Raw genomic sequence first — 23,417 nt, 5'->3', positions numbered from 1 at the left:
AAAGGAAATAAAGACATCAAAGTAGTCCATGTGACATCAGTGGGTTAGTTAGAATTTTTTGAAGCATCGAAAATACATTTTGGTCCAAAAATAACAAAAACTAGGACTTTATTAAACATTGTATTGTCTTCCGGTTCTGTTGTGGATCCGCGTTCAGTGCCGCTGCTGACGTAAGACGCTGCTGACGTGTTATCAGTGCGCCCGAGCTTCGTTTACAGTCTGAGGAAGACGCACGCTGGAAACAAAACCATCTTTGCAAACATATCTAAGGATTTCGACACAGAGGAAGACTTGCATTTTTTTGCCCAGCCATATTTATTTGAACCCGAACACACACACACACCCACCAGAGACACGTCAGCAGCGTCACTGAACGCGGATCCACAACAGAACCGGAACACACACACACACACACACACCAGACACACGTCAGCAGCGTCTTACGTCAGCAGCGGCACTGAACGCGGATCCACAACAGAACCGGAACACACACACACACACACACACCAGACACACGTCAGCAGCGTCTTACGTCAGCAGCGGCACTGAACGCGGATCCACAACAGAACCGGAACACACACACACACACACACACCAGACACACGTCAGCAGCGTCTTACGTCAGCAGCGGCACTGAACGCGGATCCACAACAGAACCGGAAGACAATACGATGCTGAATTAAGTCGTAGTTTTTGTTATTTTTGGACCAAAATGTATTTTCGATGCTTCAAAACATTCTAACTAACCCACTGATGTCACATGGACTACTTTGATGATGTCTTTATTTCCTTTCTGGACAAGGACAGTATACCGTACACACATTTTCAATGGAGGGACAGAAAACTCTCGGACTAAATCTAAAATATCTTAAACTGTGTTCTGAAGATGAACGGATGTCTTACGGGCTTGGGACGACATGAGGGCGAGTCATTAATGACATTATTTTCATTTTTGGGTGAACTAACCCTTTAAATAAAAACTAGTAGTCATAAGCCACTTTTCCACTGTCAGGCCAGTGCAACCCAGGGCAAACAGCGTGCCGGGAGGGGGCCAATAGCCTCGGACCTCGAGCACCGAGGCCAAAATCAAGTTGCGTTGCATGGAAATTTTAATAAATCAGGCATGTGACACTGGAACCATTTTTCTAATTCTAAATTAAATTCACATATACTCACATCATCTTCAAGAGACTGAATCAGGCTCTTGAGTTCTCCAATGTCTTTGGCTTGGTACAACCGCAAAAATCCTTTCAGGTACTCATCAAGCCCATGGAAAAAGGTCGTCTTAAGGTCTGTGGACACTATGCGTCGAAATTCTGCAGCAATCTAGTAAAATAGCAGACCCACAATTAGAATATTACAGTTTTTTTTTTTTTTACAATTGCTAGGACACATTTCTCAATACTTGGGTCACTTTTTCAGTTTTGAAAAGAGTATGCAAACGTGCAGATTGGCCTGTAGTTTTGGTAATGGTTGTCTGTGAGAGACAAGAATTCATGCAAAGAAAGATTATTTGAAAGATATAATCATTGAATGTTTTTTGTGCCAAAGCAGTGATAAATGATCCACAGTTTAGCCCACATAGACCACTGTTGTGCTTACTGTGTGACGAGTTTAGAAAAAGTAACCCAAAGTATTGAGAAATGCGTTCTAACGATAAAAAAAAAAAAAACATTTTTAAATTTTAACAAAGCTATGTTCTATGTTCAAATAGTCAATTTTACTATTGTGTGAAATAAGTGTTTTAGAATAGGTAGTTAAAAAAGGCAGTTTATAATTCAAGGTAATACTGTATTACAAAAGTAACCCATGTTTTTGTAAAGATAAACCTGTCTCTCGGTAAATAATAGAGATGCACCGATTACAATTTTCTAGGCCGATCCCGATTCCGATTTTTCCTTGAGTTTGACCTGCCGATACCGATTTTAGCCGATACCGATTTCATTTTTTCAAACCACTTTACAGCACACACAAATATTTATTTTCTATCTTCTCTTTAATAGAACATTTTGCATAGAACATTTTTTGAACAGATAATCGCTATGAAATAGAACTATATAAATTACTCCTGGTGTGGGAAATTCACACACATCTAAAGTGCAGTGTTATGGAAGAACCATTTCCTTTTCACATCCAATATCCAACTAAAAAATATTTGATATATTTAGCAAACTAAACTTCTGTATGAAAAACAGGTAATGGCAATAAAATAATATATAAATAACAAATACAAATAAAATTAAAGCTGCAAGCAGCATTTAGCGGTGTTCAAGCATTTAAGGCCTTTAAGGCCGTTAAGCACAAAAGCATCAAACGACATTAAGTTGTATATAGCAAGCATTTAACCACTGAGATCATAGATAGAACAGACCATGTTTTAGCATGATTTACCATGATATACCACATTTCAGTGTGATTTTTCATTATTTACAATGTTCCAGTATGATTTACCATGAATCTAGCATAATTTACCATAGTTTACCATGATATACCAAGTTCTAGTATGATTCGCCATTATTTACCCTGTTCTAGCATAATTTACCACAATTGAACATATTCTAGTATGATTTAATATGATTCTAGCATGATTTACCATGTTATAGGATGATTTACCATGATATACCACATTCTAGAATGATTTACCGCAGGATTGTAGCATGATTTGCCATGATACACCATGTAATAGTATTGTTTACAATGATTTACCATGTTTCTATTGTGATTTACCATGATGCACCATATTGCTAGCATTAATGTGAAGTGTCAATAAAAATGAAGTGATAAACTTTGACAAAATATGATTGTGTTATAATAGTTAACATGGAAAAACTGGTTTGCTTTAGTGCAGAAAACTGGTGAAAATCAAGTGAGTCAAAATGAAAGTGAGCCAATAAGTGGTCTTCTACTGCCCTCTGCTGGCCACTGTACTTATTAATAAAGTGTTTTTTACAAGTGCTTTTGCATTCATATGTAGACATATGCTTACACACACACACACACACACACACACACACACACATGGGATATGTTATTGTGAAAATCTCTTTTAATTGTGTATAAGCATGCATTTCACATATTTCTTTGAGATGTAATAATATAAAACTATATTAAAACTAATAAAAAAATAGCTTAAAGCGTTTGTTTGTTAGCCAATGCTGAAAGCTGATAAAAAAGATAAAAAATGTCGGTAACACTTTACAATAAGGTTAATTTATTAAACATTAGTTAATGTATTAATTAACATGAACTAACCATGAGGAATACATTTGTTACTGTTTTTGTTCATCTTTGTTAACACTAGAACAGCCACGACGGTCATTTTGACCGTTTTGAATTTTATATCTGCAATAACTTTGTTGAAAAAATAAATAAAATCCTGCTGGTACCTGACTTTTCCTAAAAGTGTCTGTATTTTCATTTAAAATGTTTTTAATATAAATTACACATAAGGCAAACAAACAAATGAACATATTTACCTATTTCGGCCATAGACGGTCATATTGACCGCACTGAATTTCGCGGTATTCTTTTGTTACATTTCTCGCGGTTGACCTTTGTCTATTAGGAAATAATCAGAAGATTCAATTGCAAAATGACAGATATGTTTATTGAGAGCTGGTCAGATGCTGGGAGAGTTAAGGTGTGCAAATGTCCGGTATGAAGCCCTTGGCAGCACAGGGACGCTGGAGTGAGTGCTGAACCAGGAGTGCTGAACACGGGATGACACACGGAAAACGTATACAGGCAGGGAACAAACACGCAGGAAAAATCCACAACGATCTGACACTAGGCGAGAACAGTAACACTGAAAAGGGTCGAATCGTTGATCAGTTGCAGCTGGCGCGTTGATCAGAGCGCACGTGCTGATCAGCTGCATTGATCAGCGACCACGCACACACACACACAACAAGACGAGAAAGGAGACAGCGAATTCATAAACCGTGACATTGTCTCTCTCACTGTCAAAAGAATATCTAAATAAGATACTTTTAGTTGTTATTATCTTGTTCTGAGTTATGTTGAAGGGATATGGAAATATAGCTCTGTTGTGAATAGACCCTATGCGATAATTACGGGCTACTGATATTATTATTTATAAATGTATAATTAAACTTTTTAAAATGTACAGTTTGGTGTTGTTTTGTTTTTAAAAGATATCCTAATACAACAAATGCATTAATCTCTCAATTGGGTATTTATCATTAAAGATATAGAGTTTGCAATCTAACGGTCAAAATGACCGCTTGTGGCAGTTCTAGTAGTTATGGAATTCTGGCACTTCTAGTGTTAACGTTAGTTAATACAAATCCAGCTGTTCATTGTTAGTTCAGGCAAAGAACGTATATTGACAAGAAGTGAAAGCCAATAGAACGTTCCATTGCAACACCAGCGCCCAGCAGCAGCCCTACGCGTCCGCCATTTTGGGGTGAAAGCGACTCGGCAGTCATATACTATACATATATTTAGTCCAGTGCAGAGGTCATTTTTAGGTTGAAATAATTAGGTGATTATTTTAATTCACAACAGTTAACGTTATATCCGTTAAAAAGAAGTTGCTACTAGGCTTTTCCCCCACATAACTTGAGACAGGGAATTCAAGGATTTAATTAATTATATTAATCTCTACATTAAGTGTGACAGGTAAGAAGAATAAAGTGATGTAAGTTCATAAAGTTATAACGTTAGACCGTTTCCCAGGAGGTACACATAACCTTACATACAAAAATAAGTTCAATGAAATAAATGAATTCAGCAAATAAATGTAATTGTACTAAAATGTAAATGTTGGACAATAAATATATAACAGCAATAGAATAGCTTTACAGTAAACTGGTTTTTTTGCAGTACTATTTTATATTAATGACCGTTAAAGCAAGCCTATGTAAACAAAAAAACACAGATAACGGACACACCAATGCATCATGTTAAGATCATCATGTTTGTAGCACGATCCAGGGGATTAAAACGTACAAAATATATTTCAGGCCTAGTGGAGTTGGTAACTAATAATAGTAGTAAATGTGTAAAGTTGCATAAAAATGCAAGAAAAACTACCTAAAAAACGGTTATCTGTGCTGTTGCCCAGTAACTCCAGTTGGAATTTTCACCCCAAAATGGCGGCCGCGCCACCTAGTGGCTGTTACCAGAAAAGCATCGGAGTTTCGCCTCTTGTTCTTCTATACTCTTTGGTTCAGGTTCACAGTGCATTAACTAATGTTAACAAGATTTTAATAAAGTATTTGTAAATGTTGAAATTAACATTAACAAAGATTAACAAATGCTGAAGGAGTATTGTTCATTCTTAGTTAATGTTAACTACATTAGTTAACATTAACTAAGAATGAACAATACTCCTTCAGCATTTGTATAATGCTGCTGCTCCATCTATTGGACAACAGTGGTATTACAGACTATATACAGTTGAAATAAATGAATGGAAATTTGGTTTTCACTTATATCTCGGGAACGAGATAATGAAAAAATCTGAAACTCAGAACTTAGATAGTGTTAGAGGAGCTCTGTTGAACAAGACCATCACGGTGTTGATGGGTGATTGGGGCCGTGGAGTAGGCCTAATGTCCATTGAAATGCATATCTTTGTGGGCTTATATCTCGGGAATGCCCCGGCCAAATCGCACCATACTCGAATCGAAGCTAGACGAGGACAGGGCCTTTCCAACAAGCTCTGTCACATGGATCTAGGTAGTCTAGGTCGGGAGTTACAGCCGTTTGAAGTCGGGGGTCTCACGAATTAGCGATCCGCGGGGGGGCGTTCCCGAGCCCCGCGACGATAGATTTGGATGAAGAACCCCGAGAGAACCTTACCATCAAAATTTGAGCGTGCAGCGACTTTCTGTTTTCGAGTTATGAGTGAATTTGTCCTTGGGGGGCGTGGCCCAACGTTATACTTTCGTTTTTAGCCTTCCTGTGACACAATTGTAAATAGTAATAAATAAAATAAATAAATGCAGTCCATAATACTCCAATAGATGAATTTGGACAAAATGTGATTGTAAATGTTGAAATAATGATTTTAGAAATTCTAAATATGAATTATAAAACAATATTAGGGAGTAGTATGATGAAATGACAGCAAGGGGCAGTAAAATACCACTTTGGTATTTTTTTAATAAAAAAATAGCTTTAAGCATTTGTTTGTTAGCCAATGCTGAAAGCTGATAAAAAAGATTAAAAATGTCGGTAACACTTTACAATAAGGTTCATTTATTAAACATTAATGTATTAATTAACATTAACTAACCATGAGCAATACATTTGTTACTGTTTTTGTTCATCTTTGTTAACGTTAGTTAATACAAATCCAGCTGTTCATTGTTAGTTCATGTTAGTTCACAGTGCATTAACTAATGTTAACAAGATTTTAATAAAGTATTTGTAAATGTTGAAATTAACATTAACAAAGATTAACAAATGCTGAAGGAGTATTGTTCATTCTTAGTTAATGTTAACTACATTAGTTAGCATTAACTAAGAATGAACAATACTCCTTCAGCATTTGTATAATACTGCTGCTCCATCTATTGGACAACAGTGGTATTACAGACTATATACAGTTGTATAAATAAAAACTTTCGTTTTCAGCCTTCCTGTGACACAATTGTAAAGAGTAATAAATAAAATAAATAAATGCAGTCCATAATACTCCAATAGATGCATTTTTACAAAATGTGATAGTAAATGTTAAAATAATGATTTTAGAAAGTCTAAATATGAACTATAACAATATTAGGGAGTAGTATGATGAAAATGACAGCAGGGGGCAGTAAAATATCACTTATTGGCTGTTAGCCATGCTTGACCTTTTTTTAAGAAGCTATGAGCATTCACTGAAAAGATATTGGCTTTCGGTCAAGGCTACATATTGAAGTGACCCTATTATAGTCATCCAAATGTTATACATTACAAGTTATACATTTTCTGATAATTATTGTTCTAGAGAGTACAGAGCAATAGATGAATTTGGACAAAATGTGATTGTAAATGTTAAAATAATGATTTAATAAAGTCTAAATTTCAATTATATATAACAATATTAGGGAGTAGTATGATGAAATGACAGCAGGGGGCAGTAAAATACCACTTATTGGCTGTTATAGCCATCAAAAATGTTATAGCCATCCAATTTACACTATTATAGCCATTCAAATGAATAAATTACACCTTTTCTGATAATTATTGATCTAGAGAGTCCAGATAATTGTACTGCACTGGTTTTAAACATTAAGATATGAAAATTTTACGATCATAGATGGAAAAGACCATTTACAGCCAATACAGGCAATTTACCATAGGAAATATATGGTTTTAAAGCTTTTTAACAGTTATAGCGCCACCTATGGTCCGATCTCCATGAAACTTTGCATGCTTCCTCACCATGGTATGACACATATGCTCATCAATTTTTGTCAATTTCTGAGTTTTCATTTATGATTTATAGGCTTTTGAGTGTATTTTGACACGCCCCTTTTCTAAATGACCCAGTTACAGTGAACCAATGGGCAAAGTTCAACTTTTTTTTGATAATTATTGATCTAGAGAGTCCAGAGAATTGTCCTAGACTGGTCTGGTTTTGATCGGGCGAAAAACCAGGGACTAGTTCGCAAAAGTAGGTTTTTAACATATTCGTGAATATTTAATGAACGATTTGATTGACAGCAATGGTTCTTGAGGCAAAGTTGTTCACCATGAGGAGATCTATCAAATGATATGCATTTTGGGGGGATGTGTGCAACACCACGTGATTACAGAGCCGTAAAACTCGTTAGCGCCAACTAGTGGCCGATTTCTTTAAATAAAAAGTCAGTATTATTTAGTCAAAAAAATTTATTTAATTTAAAAATTTATTATTTAAAGTCAGTAAAAATCTGCATACATTTGACAACCGACCTCCTTGCAACTTTCAAGTAGATCATTTATATACAGACAAAAAAGCAAAGGGCCCAATATTGAACCTTGTGGTACACCTAGTTTGCATTTTTGAACTGATGACTTCACACTACTAATTTTAACAAATTGCTGTCTACAATCCAGGTATGATTTAAACCAGTTTAAAGCTTGTTGAGAAAAGTTAATTTGTTTCAATTTATGTATAAGTATTTCATGATTCACAGTATCAAAGGCTTTTTTAAAGTCTAAAAATACTGCTCCCACTACTTTTCCTTGATCCAAACTACTTTTTATTGTATCTATAAAATGACATGTAGCCATTTCTGTTGAATACTTTGGCCGGAATCCAAATTGCTTAAAGTTTAAGAGGTGATTTTTTTCCAAGTAATTCATTAATTGTTCAGCTACTAACTTTTCTAAAACTTTGGAAATTACTGGAGTAATTGAGATGGGTCTATAATTACATACCTCACCAATCGCTCCAGACTTAAAGACTGGGGGCACCACAGCTGTTGTAAAATTTTGTGGAAACTCACCAGTTTTAATAGATAAATTTACCAAATATGCTATTGGTCTTACCAGTGTTTCACTATGTTTTTTAATAAAAGAAGCATCTAAACCGAATATATCTTTAGCTTTTGAACTATTTAATTGATTAATAATTGTATTGATTTTAACTTGATCAACCTGTGAAATATAAAAAGATGAAGATGAATTTCTTACTATGTCATCTGATAAACAAACAGAATTAAAAGTTGCTACGAGTTCTTGTACTGATTTAACAAAAAAGGTATTCAATTTATTTGCAATTTCCAAAGCATCAGTGCTGACCTTTCCATCTATATTCAATTTTATGACTGGTTTTTCGATTGGTTAATTTATTCATATGTTTCCATATAAGTGAGCTATTGCCCTGTGAGTCAGCAAACAACTGCATGAAATAAGATGACTTTGCTTTTCTCAGTTTACTAACCACTTTATTCCATCCTTAAACCTTTAAATATAAATATATCTAGCTTTGTGGATATAGATTTTTTTCAGTGCCACATCCCTCTTTTTCATTAGCCGACGAATATCATTATTTAAGGCAAAAAAACTTTTCTCCTGTTACTTTTAAAAGAGCATGTAAACTTCTGGATTGTATTTGCAAGTGTGTCCATCAAAAAATCACAGCACTCATTCAGATTCTCAATTTGATATACACTCTCCCAATTTATGTTATTCAACTCATTTTCAAACTGAGACATTTTCTGCTTGGGAATTCCAATTTGTGAATTATTAGCTCTAGTTCCATAAAAACAGCACTGAAATCGTTGTTTTGTTAATTTTCGGACAATCAAAGTTAAATTATGATCAGACAAACCTGTTAACAAATTATACAATTAAAGAGCATATTGCAGGTAAAAAAAAAAATCGAAATTAATATATAACCTTGTATGAAAATACCATATGAAAAGGTAATGCAGGATTTAAAATGTTTTAAAACGACATAAGGGCACAAATTTAGTAGATAAAGTGAGCGTTTCTTTGACTGCTCGTAAAAACCGTTTTTTTTTTTCAACATCGCGTCATTTTACGTCACCAGAGGGAGGGAGCCTCAGCAGCGCAGATAGGTTTTTATTCAGTAGAGCGGGTAAATTTGCTTTTTTATACTCAGAATGACAATTTGGAATGTAAAGAACAACATATTATACAGTTATTTGTTTTATTAGGAAAATACCATATACATAAAAAGAATTGGGCTTTTTTTCACGTTTTATAAATGACTTCACATTCTATGTACATCTTTTGGAACAAACAAACTAAAAACAAAAAAGCAATGAAAACATGTAATGCTTTGAAAGCACAGGATTTTATGTAAAACTTTTTGTTTATTTTTTATTTCCTGGCAGCTAATGTTAATGTGATATTGTGAATATGTAAAACCTCTTGTTTTTGTGGCATCGAATTTAAAAAAAAAAAAGTCAGTAAGAGCGGTCGTGAATCAGTGTTTTCGGTAGTTTTTATATTTTAATTTATCATCGTCATCATGGTAAATTATTGTGTTTGTGGAGGTTGCAAAAAACTCCGGCCTGTCAGGACATCGAGTCCACAGGTTTCCTAACAAGAAAAGGGACGGTGCTGTCTATCGTGCCTGTGTGCGGTTTGTGCAGCTGTAGAGACAGGATTTCTCTTCCGCATCGGCTTCGAAAAATGCGATCGTGTGTACACCAGATCTGAGGAACAAAAACGTGTAGGCCTATATCAGGACTAAAAATATCTATCTGTCTCTCGATGAGCTAAGTTATATCACGTAACGTTAGTCTGGACGGATAGGCTATTAATGAGCATGACATACGCGCCTGATCAAAGCTTATATAGTTTATTCTGTTATTGGTAAAATCCAATACTCCTCTCCTAGATGACCAATAATAGCTTTGCTAACTGATACGATGGTAATAATCGATATTCACCTCATATTTTACCAAACAGAATGAACGATGCACTATTAACTCTATTACATTATTAATTAAAACTCCCAGTGAACAGCATTAAATATAAAAACACATATTTAATTTCTTCTTAAAAAAACATCCAGGGAAGATTGAATAGACCTGTTCTTTTAATGTTTACTCAGTATCTGACAGCTAGGCTAATCAAAAATACACGCGATTAAGTGATGCAATAAACTGCGGCTGCGCACACTCACTCCACACAAGTTTTTTTATAATAATACTTTTACAATAATGTGTGTCTCCTCTGACCGTTGTTCTGTCTAACATTAATCCTGGCCTGTCCCTGCTCTCTCGGCAGCATATCAGGCTCATAATTGTAAGGCTGTCGTCCGTGGTCTGTCATACGAGTAAGTCCGAAATGTCATTGCGATCCATTGTTTTCCTGTTGTTTGAATGGTTTGAATCGACCGCTCTCCCGCCCGTTACGTCACGCCCGTCACGCCCATTTTCAGATGCGGAAGTAAAATTCTCTCACAAAAACGACTCCAGAAGCCAATGTAACGTATTTATAAGTATATTTTAAAGAAAATCTAATTACTACATTGTTTTTCTACACATTGACTCGTTGGGTCCTCTAACCTGCAATATGCCCTTTAAGTAATTCGCTCTGGTTTATTTGTAAAAATTAAATCTATCAATGTTTTACTGGTTCGGGTGATTCTTGTAGGACTTGTTATCATTTGATGTAGTTTATGTTTAGATGCAATCATTTTAAGTTTATTTTTCTTACCGTTATCCAACCAATTTATATTATATTAAAATCTCCGTTTCACTCAGTGCTAAGAAGTCCAAATTAGACTCACTCAATAAATGTTGAACCTCTTCTCTTTTTGATAAAACACTACGTATATTAAGATGACCTCCAAAAATGCCTTTTGGTTTTGACTTTGAGTCCCAGATCACTTTTGCATGATTCACTGTTTGAAAGTATTTCAATTATTTTTGCTTGTGTGCCGCATAACCAAAAAAACCTTTACTAGTATGTGGTTTTGGTGATTTTTTAGCAAATTGTTCCACTTTAGGCATGTTATTCATATTTGCATGTTCAAGAGCAGAGTTGGGGGCTAATTTTTGCAAGGCATTTCCCATAGTTTCTTGTTGGGATACAAACAAAGAATCCATGTTCTCCACTTCTGCTGTTCCAACAATTACTGAGTTCTGTTTGAATTGCATGAAGGAGCCACTATTCTGTGCAAGGCCTATAGAAGGCCTCACAACTTCAACACCATGTGTGTCCACCAGTGCCCACTGCAGACACCCTTCAGACCGCATATCAGCAGACAAACCCAAGTTGATGTTAGTTGAAGGGCCTGGGTTTAACTGTATATCACCACTTAGCAGGAGCAAAAAGAACAGTACTTTCAAAACATGTCCTTTCCTTCTGCCCTTTATACGTTGTTTAACCTTGTTTGTGGTATGAAACTCTTGATCAATTTGCCAACAAGTTAAGTAACAACATGATATCCATATCCAAAAAAATTCAGTGTTGATATACTAGCCATAGGTGAAACAGGGACAGAGATACTTGATGTTTCATCGTCAGTCAGGCTCAGACACTGACCAAATGGGAAACAAAGAAACCACGTACAGAGTAGCCATATGTAGAAATACCTTTTGTTTCTGAAGATGGTACTTGATTTTTCACTTGGTTCTTGATACTGTTGATTATATTTGTCCAAACAAGACAGCCATGTGCCACCATATGCCCTGTCTCCAAAACTGGGGTTTAGAGCTGAGATTCCTGTATTTTTCACTAGAAGATTGTTGATTTCCTTTTCCTCAGAATGAAACTGTTGAAAAATATAAACCAAACCAACCAGAAGTTGTAAACAAAGCTGGTACAGAAGGTAGAGTTGAAGAGCAGATGTAAAGTCCAGCAAACAGATCAGCCATGTGCAGTCATATCCTGTTACTCCCATGTTGTGGTTTAAAGCTGGTAATCCTGAGTTTTTCCATGAATGAATGTTGGTTTCTTTCTCATTTGAATGAAACTGCTGAAGAATATAAACCAATCCAACCAGAATTTGCAAGAAAAGCTGGTAAAAGAGAGCGAGTGTGGAGCCTAACAAACCACCTCTGCTCCCGGCAGCCATCTTGGATTTTCACCCTATAGACCCTATAACTCCCAGGTCTTTTACCATTGAGGTCAGCGTCCACTGTATTCCTTGTCTCCTGCCCTCTGTGGATCCAGTCAATGGCCAGTGAGAATATGATTGACGAGAGGATACAACCTTGCTTCACTCCGGTTTTCACCTTGAATGGTTCAGTGAGCTGATTGTTCAAGCTCAAAATTCTTGTACAGGGATTTGATGACGTTGACAAGTTTCTGGGGAATGCCATAATGTCTTAGGATCTTCCACAGGCTGTCGAAGGCTTCTTCAAAATCCACAAAGACCACATAAAGGGGTCCATTCCACTCATAGGACTGCTCTAGGATCTGCCTCAGGGTGAAGATGTGGTCGATGCATGACTTGCCCCTCCTAAAGCCTGCCTGTTCCTGGCGTAGGATGCCGTTCACAGCCGCTGTAATGCGCTGAAGGATGATGTGACTGAAGATCTTACTGGTGAGGGGTAGTAAGGTGATTCCTCGCCAGTTCTTGCAGTTCCCCAAATCTCCTTTCTTGGGAATTTTGACGATGATTCCGGTTTTCAAAGCATTCGCTGCTTCTTCACTATCCCAGATCTTTTGGATAATTTGACAAAGAAGCTGCAGCGTCTCTATGTCTTTTGCTTTTAGCATTTCGGGACACACTCCATCATCGCCAGGTGCCTTCCCATTCTTCAGCTTGTGGATGGCCTGCTTGACCTCCTCAACAGTAATGATGCCGCAGTTGATGTCAAGGTCCTCTTATGCTTCAGGAATGTCAGCGGGTACTGGTGGGTCTGGGCGGTTCAGGATGGACTCAAAGTGTTGCTTCCATCTCTTCATTTTCTCCTTCTCTACTGTAACATGCGTTCCATTTTCATCTCTCACTGGAAGGTCATGGTGCTGTCCGTAATCGCCCTTCAGCTTCTTGATGTTCCGGTACATCGTCTTCATGTATTTCTGCTCTGCCGCTGTCTCCGCCTCCTCCGCCAGCCTTTGAAACGAGTCCAACAATCTCTTCTTAATCTGCCTTCTCTCTTCTATGCGATTCCACATCTCTTCTGATATCCACTCTGTCTTCTTACTATTTCTCAAGCCTAGGACTTCTTCTCCTGCGTCCTTCATTGCTCTGTTGAAATTTCCGATGGTCAGCGCTGTCTCGTCTTCTAGAACACTAAACCTATTCCTTAGGGCAAAGCTAAACTCTTCCTTCACGTTTGGGTCTTTCAACTTGGCCACATCGAAGCGCTGATTCCTGGAGTTCCCTATCCTAGCTTTCCTAAGCTTCAAAGTCACCTTGGCCACCAAAAGACTATGGTCACTGCCGATGGCTGCGTGTCGCATCACTCATACGTCCTGCAGGGAGTGTCTCCATCGACCATTGATAATAACATGGTGGATCTGATTGTGTGTTTTGCCGTCCGCTGACGTTCATGTGAGTTTGTGGATACCCTTGTGCTCGAACAGGGTCCCTCCTATGACCAAGTCGTTCTCTTCACAGAGGTTGGCCAGTCTCTCTCCATTGTCGGTCATCACCCCTACTCCATGGCGCCCCATGGTCCTCTCTCTGTCTTTATTGTCGCTGCCGACCCTAGCGTTGAAATCGCCAAGCAGCATCAGCACATCATGTCGAGGGATGTCTTCTAAAACGGCTTGAAGTGCATCGTAGAAGGTGTCCTTGTCCTTTTCCTCTGTGTCATCTATTGGTGCATAGGCCACAACAACAGATAGCTTGACGTACTTGGAGTTCATGGGTTTCCACAGTAGAATGGTTTTTGCCTTGTTCTTGCTGATAATGGTGGCGACTCCCTCCCGGTGGACATTTTCCTTCCTTCCGGACCAGATGATGACCTTTCCAGTGTTCAACTTCTGTTTGCCGGCACCAGTCCATCTTGCTTCTGTCACACCCATAAGGGTCAGGTTGTAGCGGTTCAGTTCGCACACTGCTTGCTCCAGCTTTCCAGTTTGGTAGAGCGTTTGCACGTTCCAGCATCCAACGCTTATCCATGTTTTCGGCTTCAGGGTATCCGCTTTCGGAGACGTCCTTGTGGCTTTGGTCTCTATCCGTCATGAAGCCAGTTGCGTGGTCTGCTTCGCTCCCGGCTCCAGTTGTCGTTTGTTCCCTTGTTGTCGTTTACTTGTTTTTAACGGGGTGGGGTTGCTAACCCCACACCCAACCCTCCTCCTTTTTCAGCCGGGCTTAGGACCGTCCTTTGCGGAGTTTGAAGTAAGTGTAAAGAAATGCCGAAATATGTCCTAAAACCAGAGCCGATCAGCCTTATATGCACTACGCAAGTTGCGTAGGGCACCGCAAATTACTCAAGGCCCTGCCTTCCCCTTGTGTCAAAGCGCGTCAATCAAAGTTTACAACATCGATGAGAAAATTAAGTTTAATTATTAAGAAAATAAACTATCCTTCTGGTCACGAAAAGAAAGAGAAAAAAAAACACCATGAGAGTCAATTGCGGGAACAGCAATCAGGTAGACATGTGTTCTCTCCTCTCCAAGTTTGATGTCAGCAAAGAACAGTAAAGTTAAGTTGATGTGCATCTCTCTCTAGTCTGTCTGTCTTGTCTGTCTGTCTAACCCAGCTGGGCAGTGCATCTTTTAGTCTTTCTGTGTCTGTCTTGCTAATGCCGTCCACTTCCAGGGCTTTGTTATGTGACTGTGCCTGACAAAAAAAGTGAGAGTGAAATACAACTGTTTATTACGTTTGATAAACTACAAAGGGCAACAGTGTTTGTTTATAAACTGCAGCTCGAAAAAGATAACCGCGTCGCGCGTTAACATGCGTTCAAATGCGCGCGCACGAAATGAAACGCGCCCTTTCCAGCAAAACATCTGGGGACCAGTAATATGGGCGTGATGGCACTCCTCATTATAGGCGCACATACATGCTATGGAAAGCCATATGAGCTTTTATTCATTCACAGGATGCATTTTTGATATCAATAATTAAATTGATACTCTTTAAAATGTGAATTATTGATATTAAGAATGTACTTTTTCTAGTAACAATGTCTATTTCTGATATCAGAAATAGTAATTCAAAACTAATGAATTACATTTTCATTAGTACTAGTTAAAGGAGGGAGGAATGTAGTGGGACCACTGGGGTGTCAGGTGTGACTGTGTGGCAATGGCAAATAGTTTACATGGCTCATGGGTCAGGTAGGAGGGTCCCTTAACAGAATTTTGCTTAGGGCCCCAGGGAGGTCAGGATCGGCTCTGCCTAAAACACAGTGTTGTGCTGTATTTAAAGTGCCCCTATTATGCTACAATAGTTTAACATGCATTTAAGGTCAAAAACTTTTTTCTGAAACGGTTCAATAAAAGATTCCATCTTTCTCAACCCCTCCTTTCAGAAAGCCTACTCTGCTCTGATTGGTCAGATGGCCAAAAAAGAAAAAGAAATTTTCTTTTTCAAAAAAGAAAAAAGTGGGGTCACAAAAAAGAAAAGCATATTATGAAAGATTATTAAACATGGTACAAATTCTAGATGTTTTTATTGCTTTCTTATATACAGACGTTGAAATTGTTTTTAAGTACAACTTTAGGTGGGCCTAATTGTGCACCACAGGTGTTTCACATGTATGATGTGCTCCACTTACCTGGGGCAAGTTCAAGTTCAAAACGGTGTGCAACGTTTTGCTACGGTTTCCGGGTTGAACGTCATGTTTCCTGGAAACGGCGTGCACCGGGGTTTGAGATGCGTTTTCTCTTGTTTGGTGGGTGTGTCAGACCTGCAGTCCAATCAGCAGCAACATGTATATAAAGCACGCGGTATTAAAGTGAAAGTAATGGGTTTCCCTGCACAATGGGTTCAAGGAAAGTAATTTACAAATGTGTTCGATGCAGCTCGGTATACGCAACAACTGAGGATATTAGAAGACATGTTTGTCTTAAGTTTTATTGTAAAAATATAGGATATCAACATAATGATGTAGTTGTTTATATTTTTAGCTTCATTGCAAGTGTATGACATTTGGTATAGAAATAAACAATGGCAATTAAGTGCTTTTCCTAAAAATGAGAAAGAACATACAGGGTATTAAAACAGTATGAACTACAAATAAAGTCAGTATGTGAGGCTAAATAGATGTGTTTTAGTCTGAATTAGGTAAGATGTGTGATTCCGTTTCAGTTTCAGCAAATCCCTTCACTCGATTGGGATGTTATCTTGTGTTCTGGGTGGCAAGTGCAGTAACTGTAACATCGGGCATATTTTGTAGTATTAAACACATATTTATACCGACTTCATCAGGCTCCGAAAATTCTTCACAAAGAACACAAAGAATGGCCTTTCTCAGCTGCCATAGGCTACAACTCTTGCGTCATCAGAACAGTGTGTTCAACGTATCACCGTTTATGTTTAAAAAACGTTGTGCAACGTTTTGTCGGGGCTGAACGCAGCCCAGGATTTCCCCCAATCACGTGATCATGCGGAATTCTTAAATTTTCTAGTTCATTTTTTTTTTTTTTCTCTATTTGTAAATTAATTATTTTATTTGGGGAAAAAGAAACAGATGTTAAACAATAATAATCTATTTAAGAAAATGTTTTTCATACATTTTTATTAGTCTTATACAAAGTTTTTCAGGGGTTTTCAAATTGGGTGAATGTGAGCCTCCCCTGACAGTAGGTTAGGACAGCCGAGCCCCCCCTTCCCCAAAATCCCACCCCCCTTAAATGCCATCTTTTGTGTGTTCCAGGCAATGATGAGTTTCAATAAAAACTGACAAAATGTAAATATTTTTTAATATTGTATTTGAAGACATTTTATTTCCACAACTTTTTTTTGCAACAGCAAATCATTTCCAACTTCATGCAGGCCTAATTGAGGCTACTTTTAAAATCACTGAACATCAGTAGGCCTAACCACAAGTCAACAAAACATGCTTGACATGTGTAATGCAATGAGTAGCAGTGCTTTGCCGATGTAATGGGGTTTGCCTGCCTTCGCTATACGTGACACGATAAGATGCTTCTGTCGCCTTGATGTTAATAGTGCCAAACAACTGTATTATGCTTTTTTTGTGACTGCAAATCATCACGCTTCCTCTCAAAACACTCAACTGGCTTGTTCACTAAATTTGTGTGCCTAGTTTCAATGTGACGCTGAAGTTTGCATGGTCTCATGCTATCATTTGCTAGCACCTCCTTGCACAACACACACTGCGGCAGAGGTGCATGCTGCGGACCCCAACTACTCAGGGTCATATTTCCTGTCTCCTCCCTTAATACTGACTTTTGTTGACTTGGGACAAGGAAACAATGCATTTTAAAGCTAATACACACACAGCGCAGCAAGCCCAGGCCTGCGGTGAGAGAGTCTCACACACAATCTTTTTATGAATGAAGGCCAGTATCACTGATATTAATATAGCTACTGATGTCTCCATGAAAATGATTTCCCGGACTAGTCTCCCCATTACTTTGATCGGGAGAATTAATTGCATTAAAATGAACATTCTACCAAGATTGCAGTATCTTTTCCAATCATTGCCTATTCTATTACCCCAAAACTTTTTCAAAACTCTTAATAAAAATGTAAGACAGTTCATTTGGAGCAACAAGGTACCAAGGATATCTTTGGAGAAATTAACGTAGGACTATCAGTCAGGGGGACTACAATTACCCAATTTTAGGAAATATTATGTTGCTGCCCAAATGAGGTTTCTTTGGTCTATGTCTGAGAAAGACACAATTCCATCCTGGGTTTATATTGCATTTCACTCCTTGAAAGATAACTCCTTTAGCGAATTTGTGTACAAATACAACTACCGAATTTTATCAAGGAAAACTGATAACCCAATTCTGTTACACCTTATTAAACTTTGGTATAATGTACATAAGAACATCGGCAAGGATATAAGACTGTCGCCAAAGTCACCTTTAAAACAAAACGAGCTTATCCCGATGACTGTAAATAACAAGATCCTGGAGGCATGGCATCACAGTGGAATTAATACGTTGGAGGATTGTTATGAGGATGGACTTTTCATGTCCTTTGAACAATTAAGGAGGAAATATAACCTGCCCAGCAATACTTTTTTTTGTTACCTTCAATTGCGATCCTTTTTGAGGAGCACTCTGAACGACAGCATGACTCTGCCCAAGCTCACGGAAATGGAGAAATTGATGCAAGAAAGTGGACAATGTAAGCTTATTTCCAAAGTGTACTCTTTGCTGATATCGGAATGTCCTAAACCTGATCTGTATAAGTTGATCTGTATAAGTCTAAGGGGAGTGGGAATCAGACTCAAATACCACAATTGAAGACCAAGTTTGGTCAGAGTTGTGTAAAGACAGTTTATCTGCCACTATTAATGCACGGTATAGACTTATCCACTATAATTTCCTCCATCAGTTGTATTTAACTCCGGAGAAGATTCATAAGTTTAAACCTGAGCTATCTGATGCATGCTTCCGCTGTACAATAGAGGTGGGCACCTTCCTACACTGTACTTGGTCGTGTGTAAAAGTAAGAGATTTCTGGATTGACTTTTGTAGTGTCTTGACTAAGATTACACAAATTCCATTACCGGTTGACCCAGAGTTTTGTTTGCTGGGGAACTTCATGAAAATTTATAAAATATTAAACAGGTTTCAGAAACATTTTCTGGAGATAGCTCTGTCAGTGGCTAGAAAATGCATTGCTGTCTCATGGAAGTCTGATTCCCCTCTATCTATAACTAGGTGGTATTTAGAAATGAATAGATGTGTGCCATTAGAAAAAATAACATATAGCCTTAGAAAGGGATACAATACTTTTATTAAAATCTGGCGACCCTTAGATCATGTGGATAATGTGATAGAATGTGACTGACCTCGAAGACATTGTTAGCCTACATTACATTTCTACTGTAGAATATTGGAGCACCCTTTTGGGGAGGGGGGAGGGGGATTGTTTTTCTTTTTCTTTTTTTACTTGTTCTTCTGTTTTTGTATACTGAAAAACTGAAAATAAAGTATTCCAAAAAAGAAAATGATTTCCCCAAAAAATGTTTACATTTTTTAGGCTTCAAAAAAATATAACAACTTTTAATTTAAGTTAACTTAAAACAATCCTCACTTAAACCCATAATGTCATATTTACCTGTACCTTACCTGTCTAACAGGTATGAAATATATAGAAATTGAATAAGGTTATAAAACAGTACGCACTGCATAAATTAAAAATAAAATATAGATTAATCCTTATTACAGCAACAAGCGTTCTTTAATTAAGAGCAGTGAGTAATTGTCTCTGTTTCATTTGTTCTTTGGTTAACTTTATGGACAGAGAGAATGAGTGCCGCTGTCACTTTAAGATCTGCCGCATCTCATTCTCTCTTCACTTCACTCTCTCTTCACTCATGCACTCTTTACTTCTATTTAAGATTTTATTTAACTCATTTAAGACTGTTCTTGTGAGGATACTCGACAAAACAGACATTTTGGCATAAATGTGTGGGTTATTGTTCGTTCAAGCGCGAAAGAGAACTCGATACTGCGTCTTTCTGTGTGTGTGTGTGTGTGTGTGTGTCAAAAGGAATGCATTCACTGACAGCGCGTTCTCTTTTTTCTTGTCGCGAATTAATGGTTTACAAGCATTTGCGTGAATAAGAGCGTGATACAAAAATGTATCGCATGTGTTGCCGGAATACTTTAAACCCTGCGATATTAATAGAGGTGCATACAGAGTTATGTTTTTCTTCGCGTGTCGCGCCTCCCCTGTGCCTCTTTGGCGCCCCCCAGGGGAGGCGCGCGCCTCACCTATTGAAAACAGGTTATTTTGTGCTCCTGCCCCTTTAAGGCAGAGCGCGCTGGGGGGAAAAAAGAGGAGAGAAGAGATGTGAGTTGTATGCGAGTTAGCGGATCCTATGCGGCTGTTCGTGCTGTTTTGGCGATGCTTCAGTTCTAATTAACGAAGAAACGTGAATTATCACTATTGTAACCCGTGTTTAATTTATGTTACCCACGATGAAGAGACTGGAGTAATCGCCCATACGGCATCAATAAATAAGGGTTACACAATGTTGTGTTTTCCTGTTGTCTAAATGAAAATCAAGTAGACGACTGTTTTTATGTTGATTTTTTTTTTTTTTTTAATTATGTTTATGAAACATCTTTGTTAATAAACTATGCACTTGTTAATGTAGATCACATTCAAATACCCATGCAGCAAATAGCCACAGAACAGCTACGTTCACCGTTTCCATAATAGGCTAGCTAGGTCTAAATGCTGAGGTTGCATACGTTTTTGTAATTACCTAAAACGAACCTGGCAGGGACTGAAAATTAGTCTGTACGGCTAAATCTGGCTCATTATTTGGACATTGTCCTTATGTTCATTAATGTGCATTGTCCTTTATTAAAAAAAATATTTAAAAAAATAAAATAAAAATAATAAAACCTATAGCATACACAGAACGTTCTCTATTATAGGTTTTATTTTTATAACAGAAAGTTATTCTAGGATCCAAAATGTTGAATAGCCTAAAGCAAACACGATTTTTTTTTTTAGCCTAATCGTTATTTTTAAAAAACAGAATAAATGTGTTTTATAGGCCTATAGCCTGTTGTTTAATTGGCAGTGAACATCGTGTTGATCAATGATTTCTCAGGACTTAGCCTACGTCAGCAATGAAGTTAGAAATGGAAACAGAAAGTGACTGAGTAAGTTTTCGGAAACGAAACAAGGCGGAGCATGAGTTGATGGATGCTTTATAAATATTCATGCCTCGGCTCAATGTGACCAGAGACCGTCTATGCCAGAGACACATTGTTTGATTTCGTTGTGACTTACAAGACTTATTCAAGAAAACAATTCAGCGAAAGCCGTAGCTGCACAACCCAGCTCGGTAAGTCGCATTATTGCCTACAAATATTGCACTTTAATTTTAACGCTAATCTGTTTTTTTTTAAGTATATGATATTGTAGTAGTTCTAATGCTTTTATATTAATCTCTTCGTGACAGACAATGGAACTGACAGTAAAACTGTTGAACGGAGATGTGAAGCGGCTGGTGGTGAGCGGTGATGCCACAGTTGGTGAACTCAAGCAGCTCATTTCTCAACACTTCAGTGAACCTCGTCACAAACAGAAGCTTTCTATCGACAATGGTCACCGTATCAACCTTGATGATGATTCCAGAAGCCTCAGCAGTTACGGGTTGCACTCAGGCTCAGTGGTGATGCTGCTCATCACCAACCCTGGACCTTTCCAAGTGTTTGTCAGGAACGAGAAGGGCCAGACCAAAACCTATGATGTTGATGCCAATGAGACCGTAGATCAGCTCCAGACTAAGATCGTCCGCAAAGAGAATGTCCCCAAGGATCAGCAGAGACTGATTTACAACGGCAGACAACTGGAGGCTGGCATGAAGTTGCAAGACTACGACATCACATCTGAAAGCACTATTCACATGACTCTCCGTCTCCGAGGAGGTTAATCGGTTAGAATGTGTGCAAAAAGAAACAAAAACAGTCCTGTTGTCGTTATATGTGTTAAATTATGTAAATGCTGTAAATATAACATCGCCTTGGCGATGTAACTTTGATTGTGTGATAAACGTCACTATGTCTTAAGAACTCATGTAATTCCAGAGTGTTTATCTGCATTTTATAACTGTATATTTTGTAGTTATGAATTATATTTCATTGTATTCTGCATCGTAAGTAAAATAATAAATGCTCTAAATCATTCCCAATCAGAGTTTCATTTTTTATCGACTCCAAAGGCTTCTCATAATTTGTCCACATCATCATTCCCCCATCCCCAATAAGTTTGTGGTTCACTGGATAAGGATTTAAAAAAAAAAAAAAAAAAAAAAAACAATAAAATATTTTAAAGCTTGGCACAGCTAGAAAAATGTAGGCTATAGTTGTCTGTGGAGTTTTAAGATTTTATTATTTTACAGAACTTTTCCAGGTCTAAAAGCACACTTTTACAATTAGGGTAGGCGACCTATCCAGGTTTTCCAAGAATGGAACCCTCCTTCTTCAAAGAAAAAATAAAATCAAAAGTTGAGGGGGTGAATTCAAATAAGAAATATCCTGATATTTAGCCCATATTAATATTTCATTTTCTTTATTTTAAATGATTAGAAGTCATCTTGAGTACTCTTAAGCAAACAGTTGACATGTCTCCAGAAACCAAACATAACAATTATAAGACAAATGATAAATGGAAAGTGTTCAAAACAGTTTGGCACGCTGTTGTGCACAAATGGGACTGGGCGTGGTTGCTTTATTATGTTATGTGTCGGCTTACCTGGGTTTCCCTCGTCACGTGACAATGGGAAATACCATATCTTTCCAATGATTCACTCATCATGAGCAGAATGGAAAATGAAGGTTGTGTAAGTTGTCAACGAAACACATTTTCGTGATGTTGATTATCCACAAGTAAACTGCACTGCACTTGACAACACTTTGTGGCAACAAATGAAGTCAACATGAGCGTTATTTGATCAAGGAAATTATGTCATATAATTGCATATTTAAGCTAATGCATATTACACAAATGTTAAATAACAATAAAAGCATTAAGGAACCAAGATCTGGCCATACTGTACATTATTTGAAGTTGGTTCAATCTACAAAATTCCACTATGACGTAATTCTCGTGCATGTTTATTAAAGCCCTGAACACACCCAGATGTTTGTGCCCTACGTCATGTTTATAGCCTGTCATGCTCACAGCTTTTCTGAAGTATGGAAACAGAAAGTCGCTGAATAATCACTGAAAAGGAAACTCAGGGTGGGGGCGAGTTTCAAAACAATCACAAACTGATAGTGTGTTTGAGAGTGAAGCAACTTTGTTTGTACAATTATTAATATTTTTTATAAATATATCTTATTTGTTCATACAGCCGCTATAAATGCTGTGCAAAATTGGCTTTTCACATTTTTCTAAACTACAATATAACCCAACATCCTTT

General features: G+C 37.5%; 1 protein-coding gene across 2 annotated transcripts in view; it reads left to right on the top strand.

Annotated features, from left to right (window-relative positions):
- Positions 1-21,954, top strand: part of LOC130097123 (uncharacterized) — a 28,149-nt gene extending 6,195 nt beyond the window's left edge. Inside the window, exons 1-2 of one of the 2 annotated variants that reach the window (XM_056263826.1) lie at positions 21,325-21,335; positions 21,453-21,954. In XM_056263826.1, coding sequence (XP_056119801.1) covers positions 21,456-21,926 — 471 coding nt within the window. In that variant the 5' untranslated portion in view covers positions 21,325-21,335; positions 21,453-21,455 and the 3' untranslated portion in view covers positions 21,927-21,954. Of the gene's footprint in view, positions 1-21,324; positions 21,336-21,452 lie in introns of those variants that run through there. The other variant, XM_056263825.1, reaches the window with a different exon arrangement.
- Positions 21,955-23,417: the final 1,463 nt, after the last annotated feature.

The sequence above is a fragment of the Rhinichthys klamathensis genome, unplaced genomic scaffold (genome assembly GCF_029890125.1).
Source record: "Rhinichthys klamathensis goyatoka isolate OS25496 unplaced genomic scaffold, OSU_Roscu_1.1 h1tg000210l_1, whole genome shotgun sequence".
Classification (NCBI taxonomy): Eukaryota; Metazoa; Chordata; class Actinopteri; order Cypriniformes; family Leuciscidae; genus Rhinichthys; species Rhinichthys klamathensis.
The sequence above is the reverse complement of the archived record's forward strand: the minus strand, read 5'-3'. Positions and strand labels throughout refer to the sequence as shown.